The sequence below is a fragment of the Cryptomeria japonica genome, chromosome 11, assembly GCF_030272615.1.
Source record: "Cryptomeria japonica chromosome 11, Sugi_1.0, whole genome shotgun sequence".
NCBI classification, from domain to species: domain Eukaryota; kingdom Viridiplantae; phylum Streptophyta; class Pinopsida; order Cupressales; family Cupressaceae; genus Cryptomeria; species Cryptomeria japonica.
The window spans coordinates 23,892,916-23,916,167 of NC_081415.1; the positions used below are offsets into that span (position 1 = coordinate 23,892,916).

Sequence of the window (23,252 nt, forward strand, 5' to 3'; positions counted from 1 at the left end):
CAAATTTTCAGGGATGAAAGATATTATGATTTTATTGCGGAATCCAAAGTTACAGCTGATTTGGAGATGTTTTGATCAGTGAGATTGTCGGACAAAGGTTGAATCAAGAGGGTTTCAAAAATTAGGGTTTTGACACTTAACCACTTAATTTTCAAAATTAAAGCACAAATATGAATTGATAATTTGCAATAGAAGGGTAGATCTGAAACAAGCATTTAACAATTAAACATTTCACAAGTTTAATTACTTAAAAAGAAAATTTAGGGTTTTTATGCAATCAACCTCTAAAATTTGCAAAAGATCAAACATGGAAATGTAATCAAGGAATCCAATTTTCAGATCTAACTATGAATAATCAGAAAGGATGTTCACGTCGGGTTCACCAAAATGTAAAGCGGAAAATCGATCGAACCCTAGTCGTTCTCCCCTCCCCAACTCCGAGGAGAGAGAAGGGAGAGTCACTAGGGTTGATGGTTTTCACTTAGGGGAGACTTTACATTCAAAAGAGGGGTTGAAACCCACAAGATCCAATCCCACACAATGCAAGATTGGATGCTAAATGAGTTTCAAGGGTTGTGATAGCAAGGCTACCCTCTCTTGTAAAGAATGTTGATAGAAGAATTAAGCTAGGAATGCATAGAAAGTGACAAAGATTCGCTTATAAACTGAGATAGGGATATAGGATGAAGCTGCGGACCTGGAATTAGCAGTAAAATGTTGATACGGCGTTGTCCTGCAAATTTGAACAAAAGTTGTCGGGACGATGGCGCCCGGCGCCACGGTCCTCCGAAAAATCCGCGAAACGAAGGGGGATCTGTTCGTCTCTGCACAAGGATTCCAGATCTTCAATTTAAGCCGTGTACCTACAACCTACACACAGAAAAGCGAAGACGATTGGGGGGTTAGGGATTAGGGGTTTGCCTTTAGGTCAAACCCCAGTTTTGGAATTAACCAAAAAATGAGAAATTGCTGTAAATGTAAATGTATGTAATGTAAAACAAGTACTAATACCTTGTTGTAAGGATGTTTGTATCCTTATGTGCGAAGGTATAGATGTTGTTGTTTGTTGTATGTTGTATGTTGTATGTTGTATGTAGCATGTAGTAAGTGATCTCCTCTTCAATGGTTGAATCCTTGTCTTGAATGCAACACTTAGCCTTGAATGGAGACTTGGAATGAATGCTTGAATGCTTGAGTATAGTTTCCACGCTTGTACACATATGTCCTTCTTACCCAAATGGGAGAGGAAAATGTAGTTTATATACTTGTCAATTAGGGTTAATAGATTGATTTTCCCGACCTTAGGCCGACCAGGAAAGTTAATTTCCAATTTGCAAACAAAAAGACCCGAGACCCCATAGGAGACCGAGCCCAAAATAGGCCCAGGGACCAGGGCGCTGGGCGCCATGGTCCTGGGGGGCGCCCTGGTCCTGAAGGACCAGGGCGCTGGGCGCTCTGGTCCCACCTCCCGGGACAGCAGGGTGCAAGGAGGATCAGGCCAGGGTGCTGGAAAAATGCAGTTTTTGATGTCGTGAGCAAGTTTCGGGGTCTCCATTCAGGTTCAGTGTTGCGTCGCCATCGTGAAGACCCAAATGCAGTCGAAATTGCAAGTGTCGCAATTTTAGGATGCTACACTTGTGTTCTCCATCAATGCTTGCTTGACTAATTCATGTACCTCTTTCATTGACTGAGCAAAATCTTCATCATATCCACTTCTTTTTTCTGCATTACCTAAGTCCCTTAGCTCCAATATACCCCTTGGGTGAAGACCATAGACCACCTCAAAAGGACTCTTGCCGGTGGTTTTATTTATTGTGTCATTGTAATCATATTCTGCTTGTGATAGCACTTGATCCCATGTCTGTCCATACTCCTTGGTAAAGCACCTCAATAATTTTCCCAAGCTCCTATTAACCACTTCGGTTTGCCCATCTGTTTGTGGATGGTAGGCTGATCCAAAAGAGAGGTTGGTGCCAAGCTTTTGCCAAAGTGTCTTCCAAAAATGACTCATTGACTTTGAGTCCTTATCTGAAACAATGCTCATGGGTAAACCATGTATCCTTATCACTTCCTTGAAGAACAAATGAGCTATATGACATGCATCATGAGTAGTCTTGCAAGGTATAAAGTGGGCCATCTTACTAAATCTATCCACAATGACATAAATGTTGTCAAATCCTTGCTTTGTCCTTGGTAAACCTACTACAAAGTCCATACTAATGCACTCTCAAGGTCTATTTGGTATGAAAAGAGGTTGGTATAAACCAGCATTTGAAGAAGTGCCCTTGGCCTTTTGACAAACAATACAAGTCTCCACATACTTTTTCACATTTTGATTCATCCTAAGCCAATAGTAATACCTCTGAACCAACTCTTGAGTCTTGTTGACTCCAAAAATGACCACTAAGGCTACCATTATGGTTCTCTTGTATGAGATTTTCTCTTATTGACCCTCTAGGAACACAAAGTTTTCCTCCTCTAAACAATAACCCATCTTGCAAGGTAAAATCTGAATTCTCCTTATGAAAATGATTTTGATACTCTTTACACACCTTGTAGAAATTTGAGAAGTCTTCATCATCCGAGTATAGGTCTCTAAAACTGTTAACACCTATGCTTCTTAACTAAATTTCTTGGACTGTCAAAAGTCTTCTGCTCAATGCATCAGCAACCCAGTTTAATTGACCTTTTTTGTGCTTGATTATGAATGTGTAGGCTTTCATATACTTGACCCACTTCATGTGTTTGTGACTGAGTTTGTCTTGTGAGTTTAGAAAGCTCAAAGCTTGGTTGTCCATATAGACTACAAATTCCTTAGGAAGGAGATAGTGTCTCCACTTCCTCAAAGCCTGCACTAAAGCATATAATTCCAAGTCATATGAGGAGTATTTCCTTTTTGCATCACTTAGCTTCTCACTATGGAAAGTTGTTAGTCTTTCTTCTTGGCTTAGGACAGCACCTACTGCAACATTGCTTGGATCACATTCCACTATGAAGAGCTTCTCAAAACTAGGCAACACTAACACCAGTTGAGTAGCTATCTTCTCTTTCAAGGTTTCAAATCCTCTATTTGCTTGTTCATTCCACTAAAACTTTGCCTTCATTCTACCTCTAATGGTGTCCAACATTGGTGCACATATAGCACTGAATTGCCTAATGAACTTCCTATAATACTGAGCTAATCCATGGAAGCTTCTCACCTTTATTGCTGACTTAGGAGTAGGCCAATTTACTATGGCTTCAACCTTGTTGGGATCCATCTTTAGGTTTCCTTGAGACAACACAAACCCAAGGTAAGCCAACTCTTGCTTAACAAATTTAGACTTGTCCAAGTTCAGGGTTAGCTTCTCTTCATACAATCTTTGTACTACATTTTGCAAATGATTAATATGATCTGTCCTATCCTTACTGAAAATAAGAATATCATCTAAATATACCACCACAAATTTACCTATGAAATCTTTCATCACCTCATTCATGAGTCTCATGAAGGTGCTTGGAGCATTGGATAAGTCAAATGGCATTACAAGCCATTCATAAAGACCCTTTGTTGTCTTGAATGTTGTTTTACATTCATCACCCTCCTTAATCCTAATTTGGTGGTATCCACTTTTAAGGCCAATCTTGGTAAAGTATTTGGCTTCCCCTAAGCAATCCATTAGGTTTTCTATTTTAGGAATTGGAAACCTATATCTAATTGTGATCCTATGTATAGCCCTAGAGTCAGTGCACAATCTCCAAGTGCCACCTTTCTTTGGGGCTAAAACGGTAGGTACAGCACAAGGGCTAATGCTTTTCCTAATTAGGCCTTGGTCTAAAAGATCTTGGATTTGTTTGGCAATCTCAACATTTTGTTGGGGAGTCATTTTGTAATCTGCCTTGTTAGGTAAGGATGATTTGGGAATAAAGTCTATTTGATGGCTTATGGCTCTTTTAGGAGGTAAGGTGGCTAGTTGTCCATTACTCACTATTCCTTTGAACTTCTTCAATAGGTCTTAAACCTCTATTGGCAAATCTGGCTGCTCTTTCTTGTCTTCCTCTTTAGGCTTCATTACTAATGCAAACCCTATACCTTCACCTTCCTCAAGTGTCTTCGAGAACTGTTTTTCACTGACCAAAAGGACATTAGGACCTGTTGCCTTCTTTTCACCTTCCTCAAGGATAGATTGGATCTTGAATGTCTATATTTCTTGAATGAGTATGCATTCTTGGCTCCATCATGAATAGCTTGTCTATCAAATTGTCATGGTCTTCCTAGGAGAAGATGGCATGCATCCATGGGTACGACATCACATAACACTTTTTCCTTATACCTCCCAATGGTGAAATCCACCCATGCTTTCTCATTGACTAGGACATGTTGGCCTTTGTTCAACCAAGTGACTCTATATGGGTTGTTGTGAGGTATCCTTTGCAATTTAATCTTACACACTACCTCTTTTGACACAATGTTGTCTGTTGACCTTGAATCAATGATCACTTTACAAACTTTGTCCATAATATTGCATTTGATCCTAAATAATGACCTCCTTTGGCTAGGCTTTTCTCTGATAGGTTCTTTTATCAAATTTCTTCTTATCATCAAGTTGTCACCTACCTTTGATTCGAGGGCAACCTCTAAAGTCTTGCTGCTTGAAGTCTCTTCTTGAAGGTAGTTCACTCTCCTTTCACTACTCTATGATGATGATCCCTTCTTTGGACACCTATATGTTGGATGACCAAGTTGGTTGCAATGGTAACACTTCATTGAGGCAAAATATGAGGAACCTCTACCTTGTCCACTAGACCTTCCTCTAAAACCACTGTTTGACCCCCTACATCTATTGAATCCTCCTTTACCAGTGTCACTTTCTTGTTGCTCAGTGATTTTAGACTCACCTTGTGTTCTTTGCTCTGATTTTCTTCCTCCAAAGCCTCCCCTATGGCCCCTATTTTCTTTTCCTCTACCCCTACCCCTGTTACTACTTGAGTCATGTTTTCTTTTCAGTTTTTCTTCCACTTTAAGGGCAAGTTGATAGCTTTGATGAACTGTCTTTGGGCTCATTAAACTTACTTCCTCTTGGATGTTCCACCATAGTCCATTTAGGTACCTAGCAACTTTGAGACTTTCTTCTTCCACCGCATGAGATCTAAGGCTAAGTTCATGAAATTCCTTTGTATAACCACTCACATCAAGGTCTTTTTGTCTTAGGTTTTGTCTCTTCCTATGAATATGCACTTCATAGTCATCAGAGAGAGACTTATTTGATTTTGACTAACATCCCTTTCTAAGAAGAGATGGGTGTTTTACCCATTTCCTTTCTCTCATCCTGCACAAATTTCCACCATGTGAGAGAAGCTCCTCTCATCCTAGACTTGGCCACTTTAACGCTTTAGGCTTCAGTTATGCCTTCACACTCAAAATGGATCTTTGTGCCCTCTATCCATTCTAGAACCACTTCTACCTCCATCTTACCAATAAACAATGGCAATCCTTCTAGTGATTTACCACTTAAGGCTTTAAATGCCTTTAGGAAAGGTTCTTGTTCTAAGACAAGATGAGGTTTAGGTACTTTGTCTATCTCTAACACCTCTTTACCCTTCCCTTCTGCTCCTTCAACCTTTACCAACACTTCATCTGCCTTGGTTTCAATCTCACCAAGCTTACTTTCCAATTCAATCAACTTTTCTTTCAGGAGTCTATTCTCTTCCTCCTGATCATCCACTTCATTTTCCAACTCTGCATTGGTCACCATGGTGTTGCCTCCTATAGATTCCACTGAGGACATCTACTCACCTAGCCCAAATCTAATAGGCTTTGATACCAATTTGATAAGGTCTACCTAGCTTGCTCACACTTCACCTAGTTGGTGTTGCTCAATTCCACCAACCTCTCCAGGTCTAACTATGCTCCAAGACCTCCAAGTCCTTCTCAATCTCTTCTAGGGCTTTCTCTTTTCCAATCCCAAGGTGTTTGCAACTAGTGTTTGACTAGGAACCCTATCATCACAAAGTGCCTTCAATATGCTCAATTGTGCCAACTTAATAACAACTTGTCAATTTCACCCCCATACTATTGTGAGTCATTGAAGAGGTGTGGAGGTAGAATTTTCCATGGAATGAATTCCATTTGGGTCCATTTTTGGCTTTCATTCACTATCTTTCTTACCGATTTCACCATTTTGCCTAGAAATAGGGCTACAAGGAATGAGCCCCTATTAGGCCTCCAAAATCCGGTTTTCAAGGGATTTGAGGGAATCGGTCCAAAAGACCCTACAACAAGGTTTATTTTTCTTCAAAAAATCACCCAATCCTAAGCGATTTTGTTGGTTTTGGTCCTCCAACTCGCCATACAATGCCCTAACCCAAAAATGAGGGTTTGGTAGGGTTTCTAGGCCTTTAACCGGCAGTGACTAGTCAAGTTTGAGAATTGGTCATCTAGATGACTTGTCAAGGTTTCTCCTTGCTACTGCAACTTTGTATGGACCTCATGAATCATCCCAAATGGATTGGCCAAGTTTTGGTAATCACCTCTGCACTGTACACTCAATTTTCACCCTATCTTCTCTAGTCGAGTTGCTCCTGGACTCACCTAGAATAAGGTGGTAACCATGTTAATCTCCACTTCCATAACTCCTCCCTGAATATATACATTTTTAAAGGGGTTGCCTTCCATGTCCCAATAGATCGTGATGGTAGCACAAAGGTATTTTATGGGGCAATCATTTTACATGAAATTGCTATTTACAAGCCAAAACTGGTTGTTTGGAAACAAAACAATGAAAGTACAAACTCACATTAACTACAAAGCATGAAATGAAACAAATGACACTGGGGAACACCAAAGAACTACAATCCAAAACTAGATCAATGGATTCAATCCATTTGTATTCACATTTTGAGCAAAATAAGCCAAAAACAGTGATAACAGTCTGAAAATGAGTAGTTTCAGATTGTCAATCATACAAAATCAAACTTCCAACCTTGGTAACCATTCAAGAGGAGGTTTAAATATTCTTCCCCACATGCGGATTCATTCTAGGGCATTGTGCTATCCCTAACTCCACCGCTAAGCTCCTTTAGGACAAAAGTTGTCATGACAACTTTTACACCTTTCTGCTTTTTTCTTTGCCAACCTAAACAACCTATTACAAGTCATTACACAAGACTTTTTAATCATTCCTAACACCATTCTAAACCTCTCTAATTCTCACACCAAGTTATGCCATTTTTGACCATCAATAAGATCATTTCCACTACTCAAACTATCACCTACTCACAAAGTGCAAACCTAGGAAGAAAACCAACTCAACTAGGCCTACACTTGACTCAAAACAAACATCACACACACACCTTGGACCCTCTTGGAGTCCTTATTCGGAACTTGACCTGGCTAAGGTCAGTACAAGCCAAAATTGTGGAAGGACTATAAGCCTAAGTCCTAGGTGCTCCTGCACCAGTGTGCAACTTGTTTTCTCACAAGGAGGTTGTAAAATTATTAGAGGTTCTATGGTGCTTGCTAAGGGTGTTTGGATAGGCACCTTGTATAAGTTGTATGCATGCATGGTTCAGTTTAATAGTGATTTTGTGGAGTGCAAGAAGAAGGCTTTAGATTCTTCATCCTCACCGTCAGATTGAGCTATAAATAAGAATGTTGCTTCTACAATTGATGGTCATGCTTTTTGGATACCTAAGGGTGCCAACACTTTGGAGATGAAACTCCCAACAAAGAAAATGTTACTGCACCAAACAATTAGTTGCATTGGTGAGAAGAGTTGAGCACAACCCTAAAACATAAATGCCTCATTGAGGGGCTTGATGATTGTAATCTTGAGTTTGACTCCTATGAACATTGCATTTACGATAAACAAAATTGTGTTCAATTGTGCTCTAGTTCTCACAAATCTTATTAGTTGTTGGACTTGATACATTCTAATTTTTTTGGTCATGTTAATGTTTCTAGCTTTGATTTTAAAATATATGTATTTTATTTCATTCATTGATGACTAGAGTAGAAGGCCATTTGTTTATTTTCTAAAAAGTAAATTTGAATTCTTTAGTCAGTTTAAGGAGTTTAGTTGAGGACTTACAATGACCTGGTGAGTCTCTCTTGGTATATTTTGACAAGTTTTTCAAGGAACATGGTATTGAGAGGCTTAAGGCAACTAAATATGCCACTCAACAGAATGGAGTTGTAGAGAGGATAAACTAGACATTGATGAAGAGGGCTAGGAGTTTGCTTAGTGGTGTTGGGCTCGAACAGAACTTTTGGGTTGAAGCTATAGCTATTTCATACTATCTGGTTAATTGGTCTCCTACATCAACACTTGTTGATAAGATACCTACGAAGGTGTGGTTAGGAAATAATCCTTTTATGATACATCTCATAGTATTTGGTCGTGTTGCTTATGCTCATGTTCCATGTGAAAAAATATCTATGTTGGAGAGCAAGGTTGTTAAGTGTATATTTGTTGTCTATGGTGTTGATATAAAAGGGTTTAAACCTTGGGATCCTGTGACAGTGAAGGTTCTCTATAGTAGAAGTGTCATTTTTAGAGAGATGAAACCTTCCACTATTGAGTTGCAGTTAGAGAAAGAGGAGAAACAAAATACAAAGGTAGTTCAAATTCCTTGTACCCCTAAGAAATTAGAACTATGAGAGGAGGTATTCAAGAAATAGGTGGCAACTAGATAGGTTTGGTTATTCATTGTTAGATTCTAGTTGTGTTTTTGCCTTGATTGCTAATATTGATGAGCCTAATATTGTTCAAGAGGCTATGGGTATGAGTGATGCAATTCCTTAATGGAAGGCTATGACGATCCACACGTTGTGATCATTTAGAACGAAGATCCTTATTTGGCTACATTTATTGGTGGTTTTGGAGCTCTTTCCATTCTATAAATATATCTCTTTAGATATAGAATGCACAATGAAATGAAGAATACTTGAATGCAAATTTAATCTATAGGAACATAATAGGTGCAAGGCATAAAAAGGTTGTTCACAAGAACAAGGGTGCTGCTATGTTAGAGGCAAAGAGGAGAGTGAAAATGAACATATTGTAATCACATTTATTATTGAGAATGAATGTTTGACCTCTCTTTTTGATGGATTTGTTTTTTCTTTCTTTAAGAGTTTCTCTATGTAAATCTTGTGTTCTTATGTTGCTAAGTTGTGCCTCATTGCTACTATCTTATGGTGATGTTATTCTTTATTTTTTGTTGTTATAAGTTCAAATGAGAGGGGGTTATTAAGCATGATATGCAAGCTAATGATGCAAGAACTTCGATCTACTTTTGGTTTTCTTGTTTGATTAGTTTGATTTTGTGTTCTTGGTTCTCAATTTTGGCTTGTTGAATTGTCTAGGGCTAGATTATTTTTTGCCTATCTTTTTTGGATAGGTTTGCTAGATTTGGGGGCAATCTCTTTGGGTGTGTTTGCTGAAGAGAGATCTTGGATAACTCATCTCCAATCAGATCCTTTTGTAGGATTTTGTTTTATGGCAGTTATGGATGTTTGGGAAATAGTGGAGGCAAAATAGTGTGGGAAAGAAAAAAATTACATGGGTGGAATAGTTGGAAAGGGATGAAAGGAAGGAAGATCAAAAGGGGATGGATTAGAAAATGCAAGCAGGTGCTTGTTTGATGTCGAAGGGGTGGAAGGTGACATTGGTTTTAGAAAGGAAGCGACATAACGAAGACACCTAGAAGAAATCAAGCAGAAGGAAAGAGAGGGGTGGTGAGATTGGGCTCAAACAAAAACCATACGGAAGGAGATTGATTGGTTGGAGGGATCAAGTGAAGGGAGAGCGATGACATATCAAAAGAAATGAGGCAGGGACAATGTGAACAGTTGTGGGGTTATTCATCTAAAGAGTGTGTGTTTTTCAATTCTTAAAGAAAGAGAGACATAAATGAAAAGGAGAGGATCAGGTGAACAAGTTTTTTTGGCTTTTATTGTCAAAATAAAAATTGCAATCAATTAGTTGAAATCAATTGACGATGTTTTGTAGAAATAAAATGAACTTTCGGGTGTTTATTTTTTTATTTATTGAATTATTTCAAGACAATGTTGTGCACATTTGATTTTCCTTCCCTTATATAAGTATTTTTTAGTTGCTCTATTAAGTCCAAAAAAATTCATCGCATTCATATGTGGGTGTGTTAACTTTTGGAAAATTGTCATTTTGCTTTGTTAAGTTCCTACCACTATTTGAAGGTTCTTGTTACCATTTGTAGTTACCGTCACCATTGGCAGAGAGAGTTTGTCATTATTATGGAAGTAGGTTGCCATCATTTTAGTATTAGAATTGTAAGATATAGAGAGTGTGGAGATTAGATAGAATGCCCTCAAGAAGAATGCACAAAGAAGGTGCTAGAGGAGGTGGTCGAAAAGGTCATGAAGAAGGGATTATTGAGTTGTCATAGAACCAGGTCGACAAGAATCGATGCTATAGAACAAGAACAAAGGAGAGGTGTAGCCAATGATGTTAGTGACATTGAGGAAGAAGAGGAACCCCAATCTATTGATGGTGTTCAAGCAGAACCAAAAGGAGCTGAAGAAAATTTGTTAAAAGCAATATTGGGTGTTGAAGCCAAACCAAAGATAGAGGATCCCACCTATTCATGAATCCTCAATGGAGATAAATTTATCTAATGGATCAATTATCTTGACGAATGCTTTGAGTATGAAGGAATCGTATAAGAGAGAAGAGTTAAGTTTGCTTGCATAAGGCTCAAAGGCAACACTGCTATGTAGTGGGATTATGTTTATTTTGAAAGACGAAAGAAGAATAAGGAGAAGATAACTTCTTGGGATAGGATTGAAGTTCCTTCTAGGAGATTACTAACTCAATCTATTAAAAAGGTTGCAAAATATCAAGCAAAAGGATATGTCAATGAAATAATATACAAAAGAGTTTTACAAACTAGTGATTGGATCAGGCCATAGTGAAGAAGATATGGAAAAGGTAACAAGATACCTTTTAATGGATTGAGATACAGTTTGCAAGATGAATTGGGTTTAGTATCTCCTAGATCGCTAGAGGAAGCCTATCAATTTGTTATTAAAGAAGATTAAGAGAATTTTATGAGATATCAACAAGGAAAAGGTAGCAGAAGAGGATAGTATGTTACTCGAGGACAACAACACCATAAAGATGAAGAGACCAGTAGTTCTCGTGGACCAGTCAATTCAAAAAGAGGAGGCTATCAAAATAGAGGAGGAAGATCATCTAGAAGAGGTGGTCATGAAGGAAGAGGAAGGGGTTTATATGGTAAGTGTTTTAAGTGAAACCAATATGTTGGTCATAAAAGTTGGGAGTATCCTAAGTTACTACAATAAATATGCACAAGGCCTAGAAGAAGCAATCGGATTGTGAAAGTAGATCAAGAAAGTGTGGGATCACCTTCACACCATAATGAGGAACCAAATACAAGAAAGTCTTTGTTGTTCGAAAGAGTGTCATTGAAGCCACCAAATGATAGTCAAGAAACATTACAAATAAGAACATTATTCAAGACAAAGTGCAAGGATAAAGGTAAGTGCTACAAACTCATTATAGACAGCAACAATATTGATAGTCTTGTGGCTATTACATGGTGAACAATTTAGGGCTTAAGAGAAATAAACATCCTACCCGTTACAAATATTTTTAGTTACAAAGGGAGCATTAGTTGTTGGTAGATGAATAATATTTAATTATATTTCAAATAGGAAGGTATAAGGATAGTGTCATGTGTGATATCATGTCCATGGATGTGTGTCATGTGTTGCTTGGTAGACCTTGGTAGTTTGAGTGGAAAGCTATACATGATGATAGAAACAATTCTTATACTTTTTGAGAAGGATGGTATCAAGGATACCTTGTTACTTTTGCAAGAACAAGAAGAGGACACTAGTAGTAACAGCAACAAGGAAATGTTATTGAGTGGAAAAGATTTATGCATGTCATGAAGAATGAAGAAGTGGTATTTGCATTGGTACTCAAGCCCAAGGTTGTGCTTACCTCTACGAAATTAGAAGAATTACCCATGGAGATACATGATATATTGAAGGAGCAAATGGACATTGTGGTAGTTGATTTGCCTAATAGGTTGCCTCCCTGGAGGAAGGCTACATACAGATTGACTCACAAGGAGAGTGAAGAGATTAGGATCTAGGTTGAAGAATTACTTGAGAAAGGATTGATAAGAGAGATTCTTAGCCCTTGTGATGTTCCTATAGTCCTAGTACCTAAGAAAGAAGGAAAATTGAGAATGTGCACAGACTCCAATGCCATGTATCACAGGCATGCAAAATGGGTAGAGTACCTTCAAAGTTTCAATTTTGTGTTGAAACTTAAGAGAAGGAAAGAAAATAAGGTTTTTGATGCGTTGAGTCGAAGATGTTTGTTGCTACATGAAATTTAGGCTAATAGTGTTGATTTTTGAGAGCTTTAAGGATCTATATGTGGATGATCTTGATTCAAGGAAGCATATGAAGCTTGTAGTAGTCCTATCAATAGAGATAGAGGACCATGAATTGAGTGTATTTTGCAGGTAGTGTTGTTCAAAGGTAATCAATTGTGCATACCTAAAGGATCAATGAGAGAGAATCTCTTGAAGGAAAAATATTATGATAGCCTTGCAAGGCATTTTGGATAGGATAAGACTTGCCTAAAACTATGTACACATTATTATTGGCCAGGGGGACCTCTTAGTTATCTACCCCTGAGATCTCCAAATTTGGTCATTCCATTGGCGACCTCATGTGTTGGAGCTCATGATTTCGTTTGTCTCCAAGGGAGCTTGATGTAGGAGCATTGATCTACTTTTTGGTTTTCTTGTTTTCTTAGTTCAATTGTGTGTTATTGGTTCTCAATTTTGGCTTACTAAGTTGTCTAGGGTCAGATTCTCTTTTGGACAAGTCACCTAGGTTTGGGGGAATCTCTTTTAGTGTGTTTGCTAAAGGGATATCTTAGATCTATAATCAATTCCTTTTGTATAATTTTGTTTTATGGCAGTTATGGACGTTTGGAAACGATGGAAGAAATGGTGTGGGTAGGAAAAATATGACGTGGATGCAATGATTGGACAACGATGAGTACATGAAGGAAGATCAAAAGGGGATGAATTAAAAAATGCAAGGGGATGCTTGTTTGATGTGGGAGAGTTGGAATGTGACATTGATTTCAAAAAGGAAGCGACGAAAGGAATTTGCCTGGCAGGAATCATGCAAAAGGGAAGAGAGGAGCGATGGGATTGCGAGAATAAAAATCATAGGGAAAGAGCCCAATTAGATGAAGGGAGAGAGACGGTAGATAAAAAATGTGAGGTAGGGACAATATGAGTGATTGTGGGGTTTGTCATCTAAAGAATGTGTGTTTTCGATTCCTAAAGAAGTAGAGATAGAAACAACAAGTGGAGGATCAAGCGAATGAGTTTTTTTGGCTTGTATTATCTGCATAAAAATTGCAATCAAGTAGTTTAAGTCAATCTACCATGTTTTGCAGAAATAAAATGAACTTTCAAGTGTTTATTTTTTGATTTATTGTTGTTTTGAGACAATGTTGTGCACATGTTGATTTTCCTGCCCTCATATAAGTGTTTTGTTAGTTGCTATTTTAAGTCCAGAAGTTCTTGTTGCATTCATATGTGGGTGTGTTAGCTTTCTACAAACTGTCATTTTGCTTTGTTAAGTTCCTATCAATATTTGAAAGTTCTTGTTAAGTAGGTTGCCATCAACTATTTTTTAGCATCATTAAGAAGATGGATCTAAGCATGGCTTTTCACTTTAAGGCAACTTAAATTTTCATATAAGCTTAAATTTTTCATGTTTTAGTTGTCTAAGCCTTGTATCTCATCCTTTGATTGGTTTATTAGATGGAGATTAATCTTCATAATCTTTGGTATTGAACCTATTTATTTCCCAACATATTAGCCATCTTTAAGATATAAAAGTATTCTACATGAAAACTTTGTAGATTGTGATTTAGAAAACTCGTAGAATGAAGATGGTATTATTTACGCTTAGCAATGATTTAATAGATTACATGTAACATGGAAAAATGGAATAAATATAGTCTATAGAAGATGTATAGAAAATTTTAAGAAATGTATAGTGTCTCTGACTTATAAGATTAACCTACACAAAACTTGTTCATTTTGCATAATATTTTTAACCCAAATAAAATATAGTAATATTTAATCTTAGCAATGGTCTTATATACTATATATTAAATGAGGAAGTAAACTAAATCTAATATATAGAGGATGCATTTTCTTATAGGCTCACTGCACCATTCAAAATCTTAAACCAATAAACAAATACCCACATTTTCCAAAATATCTAGGTTCTTTGTTATTCTCTGCACTCTTCAACTTTTTGATAGAGAAATTTTAAATGACAACAAATTCTTGTATTTTAAAGTCTTCCTCACTAGATCCACTTCATTTTCTTCTCTCAATGCATGATTCATACCAAGAAACTTTAAAAAAAAAAAATAGAATTCAATGAATGCAATAGTATCCTACCTTGGAGGAACTAAAAATAAAACACAAGGTTTCTTTCTAGTAAAGTTTGTCTAAAGCCCAATAAAATGTTCAATATAGGTACTTTTTATGACTATGCATCACCAAAGAAGAGGGTGAGTACATAGATAGAAAGAATACATGGAAACTATTAACACATCCTAAGCAAAACTTGTACAAATTGAAAGTACAAGTTATTTATTAATTCAATGAGGTTGGTTTTTGTTAATCTTTTTAAAACGAATTTTGGAATCTAAATTAAAAGGTAATAAAAATATTTGGTGTATTTTATTGTATCATTAGTAGGTAAGCTAAAACAATCATTATATCAAGTATAATCCTATGTCTAGGATCTATGTTATTGCATGGTTATATATTCTATATTTATTTCATTTTGTTTGGAACAAGATGAGAAGAAAGAATAAAAGTGAGAGTATGTAGAATCTTGTAATCTATTAGCATGTAAACTTATCACTATAGTTATTATAAAGATCAACATGACTCACCCAATGGATAATGGTAGGTGCTTTAAAAAGTTGAAGAAATCACCATTGAGTGGATGATTTTCCTCTATGTTTAAGAGGGTCAGTTATTTTTTATGTCGAGAAACATCTACAATGACATACAAATATCCGTAAACAACTAATAAACATGTAAGACAATTATGTGATATCTCTCGGCATTATTTTACATATATTTTTTTAAGAATATAGGTATTCTAGTTATTAGAATGTACAAAAGAACTCCAAATTGAGAGATAACAAGAGTGGAAATAATAAATCCTAGATGAAATATACAAAGAAGTTTATCTAAGATTTCCTAGAAACGAATAAAGAAACAATAGAAAAAGAAGAAAAATGCAATACAAAATGAAGAAACAAAATTCAATTTGTGGATACATTATCAACAAAATAATGGATATTTTATAGCTTGCATCTACCACATGTAAAGAAAATGAAAAGAACAAATTATACACTAAAAGAAGAATAACATAAATCTATGAAAAATAAAATGATGCAAAGTTGAGAAATATTATTCTTATTCATTTTAAGACTAGAAGGCAAGTTAAGCAATTATGTTGAGAGGCAAAATATCCTTATACAATGATAAGACTTTATAATAAATAGGTGAAAGCTATTTATTTTGGAAATGTAATGATTATTTCCATAAAGCTTTACAAAATATATATAAAAAAATTTAAAAATTCCAAAACAAACATACATATCATAAAATAAATACATTACAAATATTAAGAAAACTGATTTTAAAATAAAATATTAAATCTAAAATTATTGATTGTCACAACATTATATCAAACAATCTACATCCACTAGTTATAGGGAATCTGTTCAATTACATTTTCTCAAACATATCACAGGCAAATTTCATGTACTTCCTTGGTGAAGAAGGGGGATGGGAAGGCTTCTTCCAAGCTTTAAGTTCAAGCATATCTCTTGTATTTGTAAATTTAATGTGCATTGATGTATATTGCTTCATTACTATCATTTCATAAGTTTATGTTCTGCTTTAATGATTCCATCGGAGGACAGACAGGGAGAAACTGATAGTTTTTCTGAAGATAAGTTTTGTACCTATCAACTGTCTGACTGAATTTCTTTAAAATCCCATTTAACAAATCCATCTTATGCATTTCTTGCAATCATAACGTTCCAAAAGAGTATATTTCTTAAGGCATTCTGTCAAGCAGTTCACATGCCTTGTCTATGCTTCCATATTTCACAGACTGAAAATTTCCAACTAATATATCTGATATAAAATCCCCCTCTGCTTTTATAGACGTCCAACCCTATTTCAAAATGCCCATATTAGCACAGACAGGAAGAAGGCTGGTAAAAGTCGTGGAATCTGGCTTTGCACCTGCTAGGGTATGGCGAAATTTGGGAGAGTTAATGGAATTTGCTTTAATACCTACTCATTGCATTTGTATTACGTTTCTAGATATCTTATCGACAAATTTATTTTAAACTCTGCTCTGGGAATAGCTTTCAACAACCCGAAAACTGCTTGAAATTTTGTAAAATCGTTTAACAAGTCCATTTTCTGCATTTCCTGCGATCACGGCAGTCTAAAAGACCACATTTCTTTCAAGCATTCTGTCAAATAGATGCTATTTTGTCTACTATAGAATGCAATGCGTTTACCACACTGGAGACATTATTTCATTTACCACACTGGAGACATTATTTCATACTAGTGAGGCGAACAGATTCCGGTTGGGAATGTGAAGTTCAATTGTCACATAACCATTCACATTCTCTAACCTTTCATTTTATATTTGAATACTATTATATAAGTGGGTGTGCAGTTCATGTATGATGTAGTATTGATATCTATTAATAAATGATTTTTTTGTAGTTTTTATGGTGAATATTATAAATTGTGTGTCTCGTGTTCTTGTGTTGTTTATGTCTTTTCTCTACTCATTTTTTAATTAACAATTGATATCAGAACCAGGTTAAGTTATTAAGTAGAGATGAAAGAAGACGAAGCTGATTATGTCATTCACGAATTTTTAATTGTGCAGCGAAAACTGAAACAATAAAAAAAAAAGGGGGGGTTTCGGCTGAAGAGGAGGAGGATGTTGGATATTAAAATTGATGATGTTCTTGTGGTGAAGAGGGATTTCGATGGCTCCCAATTAGAAGAGGAAATGGTTGAAGAAGTAGAAGAGTCTGAAGAAGCTGAGGGAGGTGAAAAACAATTGAGAAAGACGAGACCAAGAAATAAGAAGATTACGAAAACAACCAAATTTTGAGGTTAAAGGAGGAGAAACTATGACTCGCAACGAATATATTTTTTCGTTTTTGGAAAATGAAATGAAAGATTTGCGCTATCATATATTCCGAAAACTAAAGATAGCAAACCAGAATATAGATTTTTCATGATGGAAGTTCAAGAGGTGCCTTGCCAAGACGGAGGTCAGGCACCTCTTGCCAAGGAGGTCAGGCTTTGCTTGGAATGAGCCCACCATCTGGAGGTGTGGAGTTGTCTCGCCTTGCGGCTGAGGATTGTTTAACCTGCAGTGTTACGGATTCTCTGCAGACATTTGTGTCGGCGTTGCAATAGATAATGTGGAGGTTGCTACCATAATTTTAGCAGGCGAAAAAGATGTCGGTATTGAAATCCCCGATTACGATGAACTTGTGACACCACAGGAGGATAATGGTGAAGCCATAAAAGAGCACTATGCCGATGTGATGTGCGAGGAGGCCATGCGAGAAGGAGCGGTTGGATGTGGAGTTGAAGCTGGGTTGAATTTACAGAGCTTTGCTGAGAGCTTGTTAGATGTCGCAGACAAATTGGGTCCTAAAATGAAGCATTCCGAGCTCAGATTGGGCCTACCAGTGGACGCAGAGAGAAATCATGGTGGGTTGGATGTCCCGGGTTCGAGACGCGAGTCTTCCATGCACTATGCACGTCTTGCTACTGGTGGGACAGGTGAAGACAGTCCGCTACAGGAGTGTGTGGCGGGGATGTGTGAGAAGTGGTGGCAGGAGTTCGCGGCCAAGAAGATTTCCTCCTTGGATCCGTTTAGCAAGTGTATGGAACTTGTGAATAAGTGGAACGAACTTGTAATGCGTAATTTTACTGTGGAGCAAACTTTTGAATTGTACCCGTCTGAGGCTAAGCCCGATGTGAATCTGTTTGGTGATGTGAAGCCAAGGGAAATGCTATTAGAATTCAGTGGAAAGGGTAAACCAGATGTTGCTGGTTGTCCATGGCACAAGAGTGTTGCAGTTTATGGTGCTAGTTTTAAAAATCCTGATGCTCGTGAAGCTCGTGGACCCAACATGTTCAAAGATGTGTTTGATTTTGGCTGTGGATGTTGATTGTCAGCTTTGGCACGAAAACCTTGGTATTAAGTGTCGATTGCATGAGCTAGCAAGCAAACAGAGGATATTCGTCGCAGTTGCTTTGTGGGAATTATCTGTATTTGAAGCTAATAGTTTTTTTCATTAAACAGGAAGGTGGTGTTTCGCTTCTAATCACACTGTCTCGTTCTGATAATGATATGCTTGCAGAGTGAAATCTAATATTCAATACTGGTAATGTCTGGAGGATAGTTGAAGAGGGAGGAATGAGTGGTGTTTTTGATTGTAAGTTTGAACCTGCAGAACATGGTATTCCTCATTGTGGATTAATGTACAAGTTTGTGCCTGAAAGAGTAGTAGGCAAGGATATTTTTAACTCTGATTTGAATTGGAGAAAGCTTATCTGCAGTGTTCGTGAACAAGAATTCTCAAATTTAAAATCTTACAGGTTAGGTTGGGTGTAATAGATGATCTCCCTGCTTGAGCGTGGATATAGTCTTGATGATGAACCACTATAAATTTTGTGTCTTGTGTCCTTGTGTTATTTTTTTTACTGTTGTGTGTTGTTTATATCTTTTCTCTGTTTGTTTTTAAACTAACAATTCTAAGCTGCATTGGAAATATTCTTCTCGTAATTGCCACATGTAAATGTTTTCTTTTTTGCATTTAATTTTGCAAATATAATATTTCAATGATCTGTTGCTGTTAATTATCAGTTCATGCCTCATGAATTTAACATCAAGGGAAGTATTTCTTCTTTATAAAAATGTAGACAATAAATTTTCAAATATTTGTTATAATAATCACTTTTTTATTTCAAAATATCTTATGTCTTTTAATTAGGCATTTGTGATTCCATCCAACCTCTAAAGCATTCCAACTGAAATGAGCATTGCAACGATGAAAAATAAAATTAAGACTTTAGATGGGTCTTCAGCATTAGTTCTATATTTATTCATCTGGTACATAAGCAATACATTGTTATTTTTATTATTCAAACTCATAAATCAAACTTAAGACCACCAATTGCTTACCACTCAGCTATTGATTCCTCTGTAGTAAGAGATGTAGAGTGTTCTTCCAATGATCTAAATCTCTGGCATGCAACACAGTCTGTAGAAAGTAGTGATGAAGTCTTGTACCTGGCTTCCCCTCCCATAATTGGCATTGGCACTCCTCTCTTCACAGGGCTCACATACCCTGGCCTATAAGTCTTACCCAAAATACCCTCAACATCACTAGACAAATTAAAGAATTTAAAATGCATATCCAAGTGTACAAAACAATCATCAAGAGGAATTTGATAATTATGCACCCGGTTATCTTGTTCAGTGATTGGCCTCGCCTTTACATTTATCTCTGCTTTTCCTACCACATGAATGATTGCACCATTACTCTTAGAAGTTCGTTCTATTCTTACTAACCCATCAACTGATGTCCACTCAGCCACATGAGTTTCTTCAAGTGTAATGTGGTTGTTGTCAAATGAGAAAGAGAGGTGATCAACATTGTCATCCCATGTGGAGGCCTTCATAGAGGTGATTGTGAGGGTATGTGAGGGGATGAGTATGGCAAGAGAATCTATCCATGTGTAGTCGTGTGGCCTGCCAATTGGGCGGGTGCCAATTAGGTGGCCATTGATGTGGAATGTTGGATCATGGACAAGGGAGTAGGTTTTTCCTTTGGAGCCATGAAAGTAGAACATGACACCATCACCTCCAACAAAACGAGGATCATAGCATATAGATCCAAACCCATTACAGCTAGGCACTCGCTCTATTAAAAAACATAAAAAGAACAAGTTAACTTATGAATAATCAAATAAAATGTACATTGCATATTCAGAATATTAAGACAATTTTAAAAATATCTTTATACAAGAACAGTCAACCCTGCTCTTGTTACCTAAGTAATGAGTTGCTTAAAGCTATAACTCACATTAACCACTTGTAAATAGAATCACACACATCCAACCATAAAGGTAGTGCGCAGATTGGAGAGAGAAGCACTATAGATTCTCAAGATTTATGTGCATTCAATGAAATTCAGTATCTTATAGCATAAATGATTCGTGAGATTCAGGACCTTATGATATCTGAAATTCAGGGTATTATATCCAATTTTTCTTGGACTAATTTTTAAAAGAAATTTTGGATTTATAGTTAGATCCTAGAGCTTTTCCACATCAAAGCATATAGAATAGGATGACTTCCATATATATGTTATTGTATGAGATTTTTTTAGTCATAGAACAATTTTAAGGTACATTTTTTTATTTTGGCGTATTGTATTTTAAAGGAAATGTATTCCTAAGAACACCGTTCTTAAAGGAAATGTACTTTTAAGAACACCAACAGCAGAATACAGCACAATGATTTCTGTATGAAATTATTAAAAAATGTTTGTCTTATCTAAATTTCAATTATAATGAGTAATTATGAATAAATAAGATGAACATAGAATCAGAACTGAGGAATTAAGAATAAGGAATATGAACAGAGAATCAAAACAGAACAGCAGAGGAAAGATTGCTGCAGGACTCACCATCTATATAATTCACCAAACATAGTTACATATTTATAAGCAAATAATAAACTCAACAACTTATTATAATTATGCTAGTTATGGTGACAGTTAACTGAAGCTTTTCAAACAGCAAACTGGATATCTAATGACAGCTAACTAAACCTAACAGACATGTCTCCAGCTTCTTTTCCACACATGTTCAATACCTGATGACACCTGTTTAAGTTGGAGCATTTGTATTAACAATGAGTTTATTAGAGATCAATTCCTTTTGGATGCAAGATTCTGATACAATAAATGATGATTCTTGGATCATGTTTAGGACAATTATGACAGAATAGATACTCTTTAGTCTTTGACTCTTAGCAGAAGAGGTTTCAGCCTAAAGATCATGCTCTCATATCAAATAGCAAAAAAATCTTGTAAAAAAGATTAGTTAACCTCCAAGATCCAGAAATAACTTGCTATGAGCTGAAAATAGAACTGGTTAGTTGGGACTGAGATCATGGACTTTTAAGGTCAAAGAGGAGAATGTGGATGCAGTATACAAATCCATTCTTTATAAATTTTAAAAAACAAGATACATATGCAAGCCAACATCAAGGTTTTCTCCACTGTATATCTAGAAATCGCTGTGTTCTATCCACTTACTATATTTTTTCAACAGAAAAAAATGGAAATAACTGCTTGCTATCCTGTTTTTTACACCCATATTTTGGCTCTAAGTTTTAACCTCTCTTTTAGGGAACAGATTAGAATAGGGATCTATAAGTTTGGCCTGAAATATCCATAAACTTAAAGAGAAAGGTGAACGGAACACAGTGGTTTCTAATATATGTTTTGAAAAGGAGAACATTTAGAAATAGAAAAGATTTCTAGATATATGTTCTGCAAATCAGAACCTATGAAAAACAATCTCAATGTTTTAATACAAAAGAAATCTTTTTAGTGGAGGAGCTGGGGATACTTACTTTTACATGTCGATTCACATTTTGGGCTACAGTCAACAAAACAGGCCTTAGCCTTTGGATCCACAGGCTTTCTTCCTGGGCACTCTAATGGACATTTAACAATTTTTCCATAGCATTTTCCTTTACTTGGAGGCAGGCATAACACTTTCTCCGAACTATTTACAGTGCTGAACTTCCTGGAGGCCAAAAAGCCATAATGACTTCTACCATAAGCAGTACATTGCATGCAGTACACCCATATGTGTAGCAATACACCAAGATTCAAAGTTGCAGATGCCTTGGCCATCCTTTAACTCTGAATGGGCGTTTTCTTTCTTCTTTAGTTTACACATATAAATAGAGTTGAACACAGCAATCTATACATTGTAATGCGTTTGGTCAATGAAATCCAATGAATAGAGACACAACAGGCCAGAGGGTGTCAGATTTTGGCATTTATCAATAAAATACTAGCCCACTATCCTGCTAATACTTAAAATGCCTTTACTATGTCTACTGAGGGATACTTGATGCCATCCACTGGTAAATACTTTTGATTTGCAAAGTAAACATATAATTATTTAATTTTCCTAGGCCTGTATTACCTGCCTGCCATCACATGAAGCATGGCAAATTCTCGCCTGAAAACATTCTGTAATGAAATGATAAGTAGGTAGTTGTCTCTGTTCAAAGAAATATATAAAAGGTAAAGGTTTAAGTCTCATTATCCTAAAAGTCAACTAAATCATGTGAATGTAATATAAAGTAAAGGTTAAGAGTTACTGTTTACTTTGATGTTTAATTTGACAATAGAGCTGGTCTTGCTTTAAGATTATGAGTCTGTTTATTTAAATTTGGTGGTTAAATTTGTAAGTTAATTAAATTTTAAATTCAATGTTTAAGTGTAATTTATAATTAAGTTCGTTTATTGTTGGCCAGAAAACACTATACAGATACTGGTCCAGAAATACTTAATATCTAATTAGAAAGAAGGGTTCAAAACATGAGCTTAGGAAGACAGAATGTATTCTAGGGATATCATCTAACAGTCGCATTCCCTATTATAGCTATTAGTAAATAGTGAGATCCATTCACCAGTGAAGTAATAAGGAGAATATATGATGTAAGGAGATACAATGAATATAGATTGATATATGAATACAAATGAGTATAAATTGTGATATATTGTGTGTATATGGTGTTTTATTCTGATTTACAATTAATATAAGATCTTAAATATCTTTTCTTGTTGTTTCAATAAGATTAAGTTCGGGGTAACATCAGAAATTCTTTGGGTACAAAACTTCAGCCTGCATCTCTTAGATTTCTTGGTAACATTTATCTTGAAGTTGTGAGTTTTTATATTTTAATGGATTATTAAATTAATAAATTAATTAAATTTTTGGAATTTCAAATAATAAAGTAAAATTTATTATATTAATTTTAATTCATT

The 23,252-nt window shown here is 36.1% G+C and overlaps 1 protein-coding gene across 1 annotated transcript; it reads right to left on the reverse strand.

The window, feature by feature from the left end:
• Positions 1–19,231: 19,231 nt before the first annotated feature.
• LOC131070819 (uncharacterized) lies at positions 19,232–22,446 on the reverse strand. The gene is made up of 2 exons (XM_058006477.2): positions 21,821–22,446; positions 19,232–20,099 (listed from the first exon to the last, which is right to left on the reverse strand). The coding sequence occupies exons 1-2, from the start codon at positions 22,104–22,106 to the stop codon at positions 19,354–19,356; spliced, it is 1,032 nt and encodes a 343-aa protein (XP_057862460.2). The 5' UTR covers positions 22,107–22,446; the 3' UTR covers positions 19,232–19,353.
• Positions 22,447–23,252: the final 806 nt, after the last annotated feature.

Coding starts and splice junctions, on each gene's coding strand:
- LOC131070819 (XM_058006477.2), bottom strand. CDS start 22,106: ATGGCCAAGGCATCTGCAACTTTGAATCTTGGTGTATTGCTACACATA. Junction 20,100..21,820: donor ATGTGAATCGACATGTAAAA/GTAAGTATCCCC, acceptor GTTTTTTAATAG/AGCGAGTGCCTAGCTGTAAT.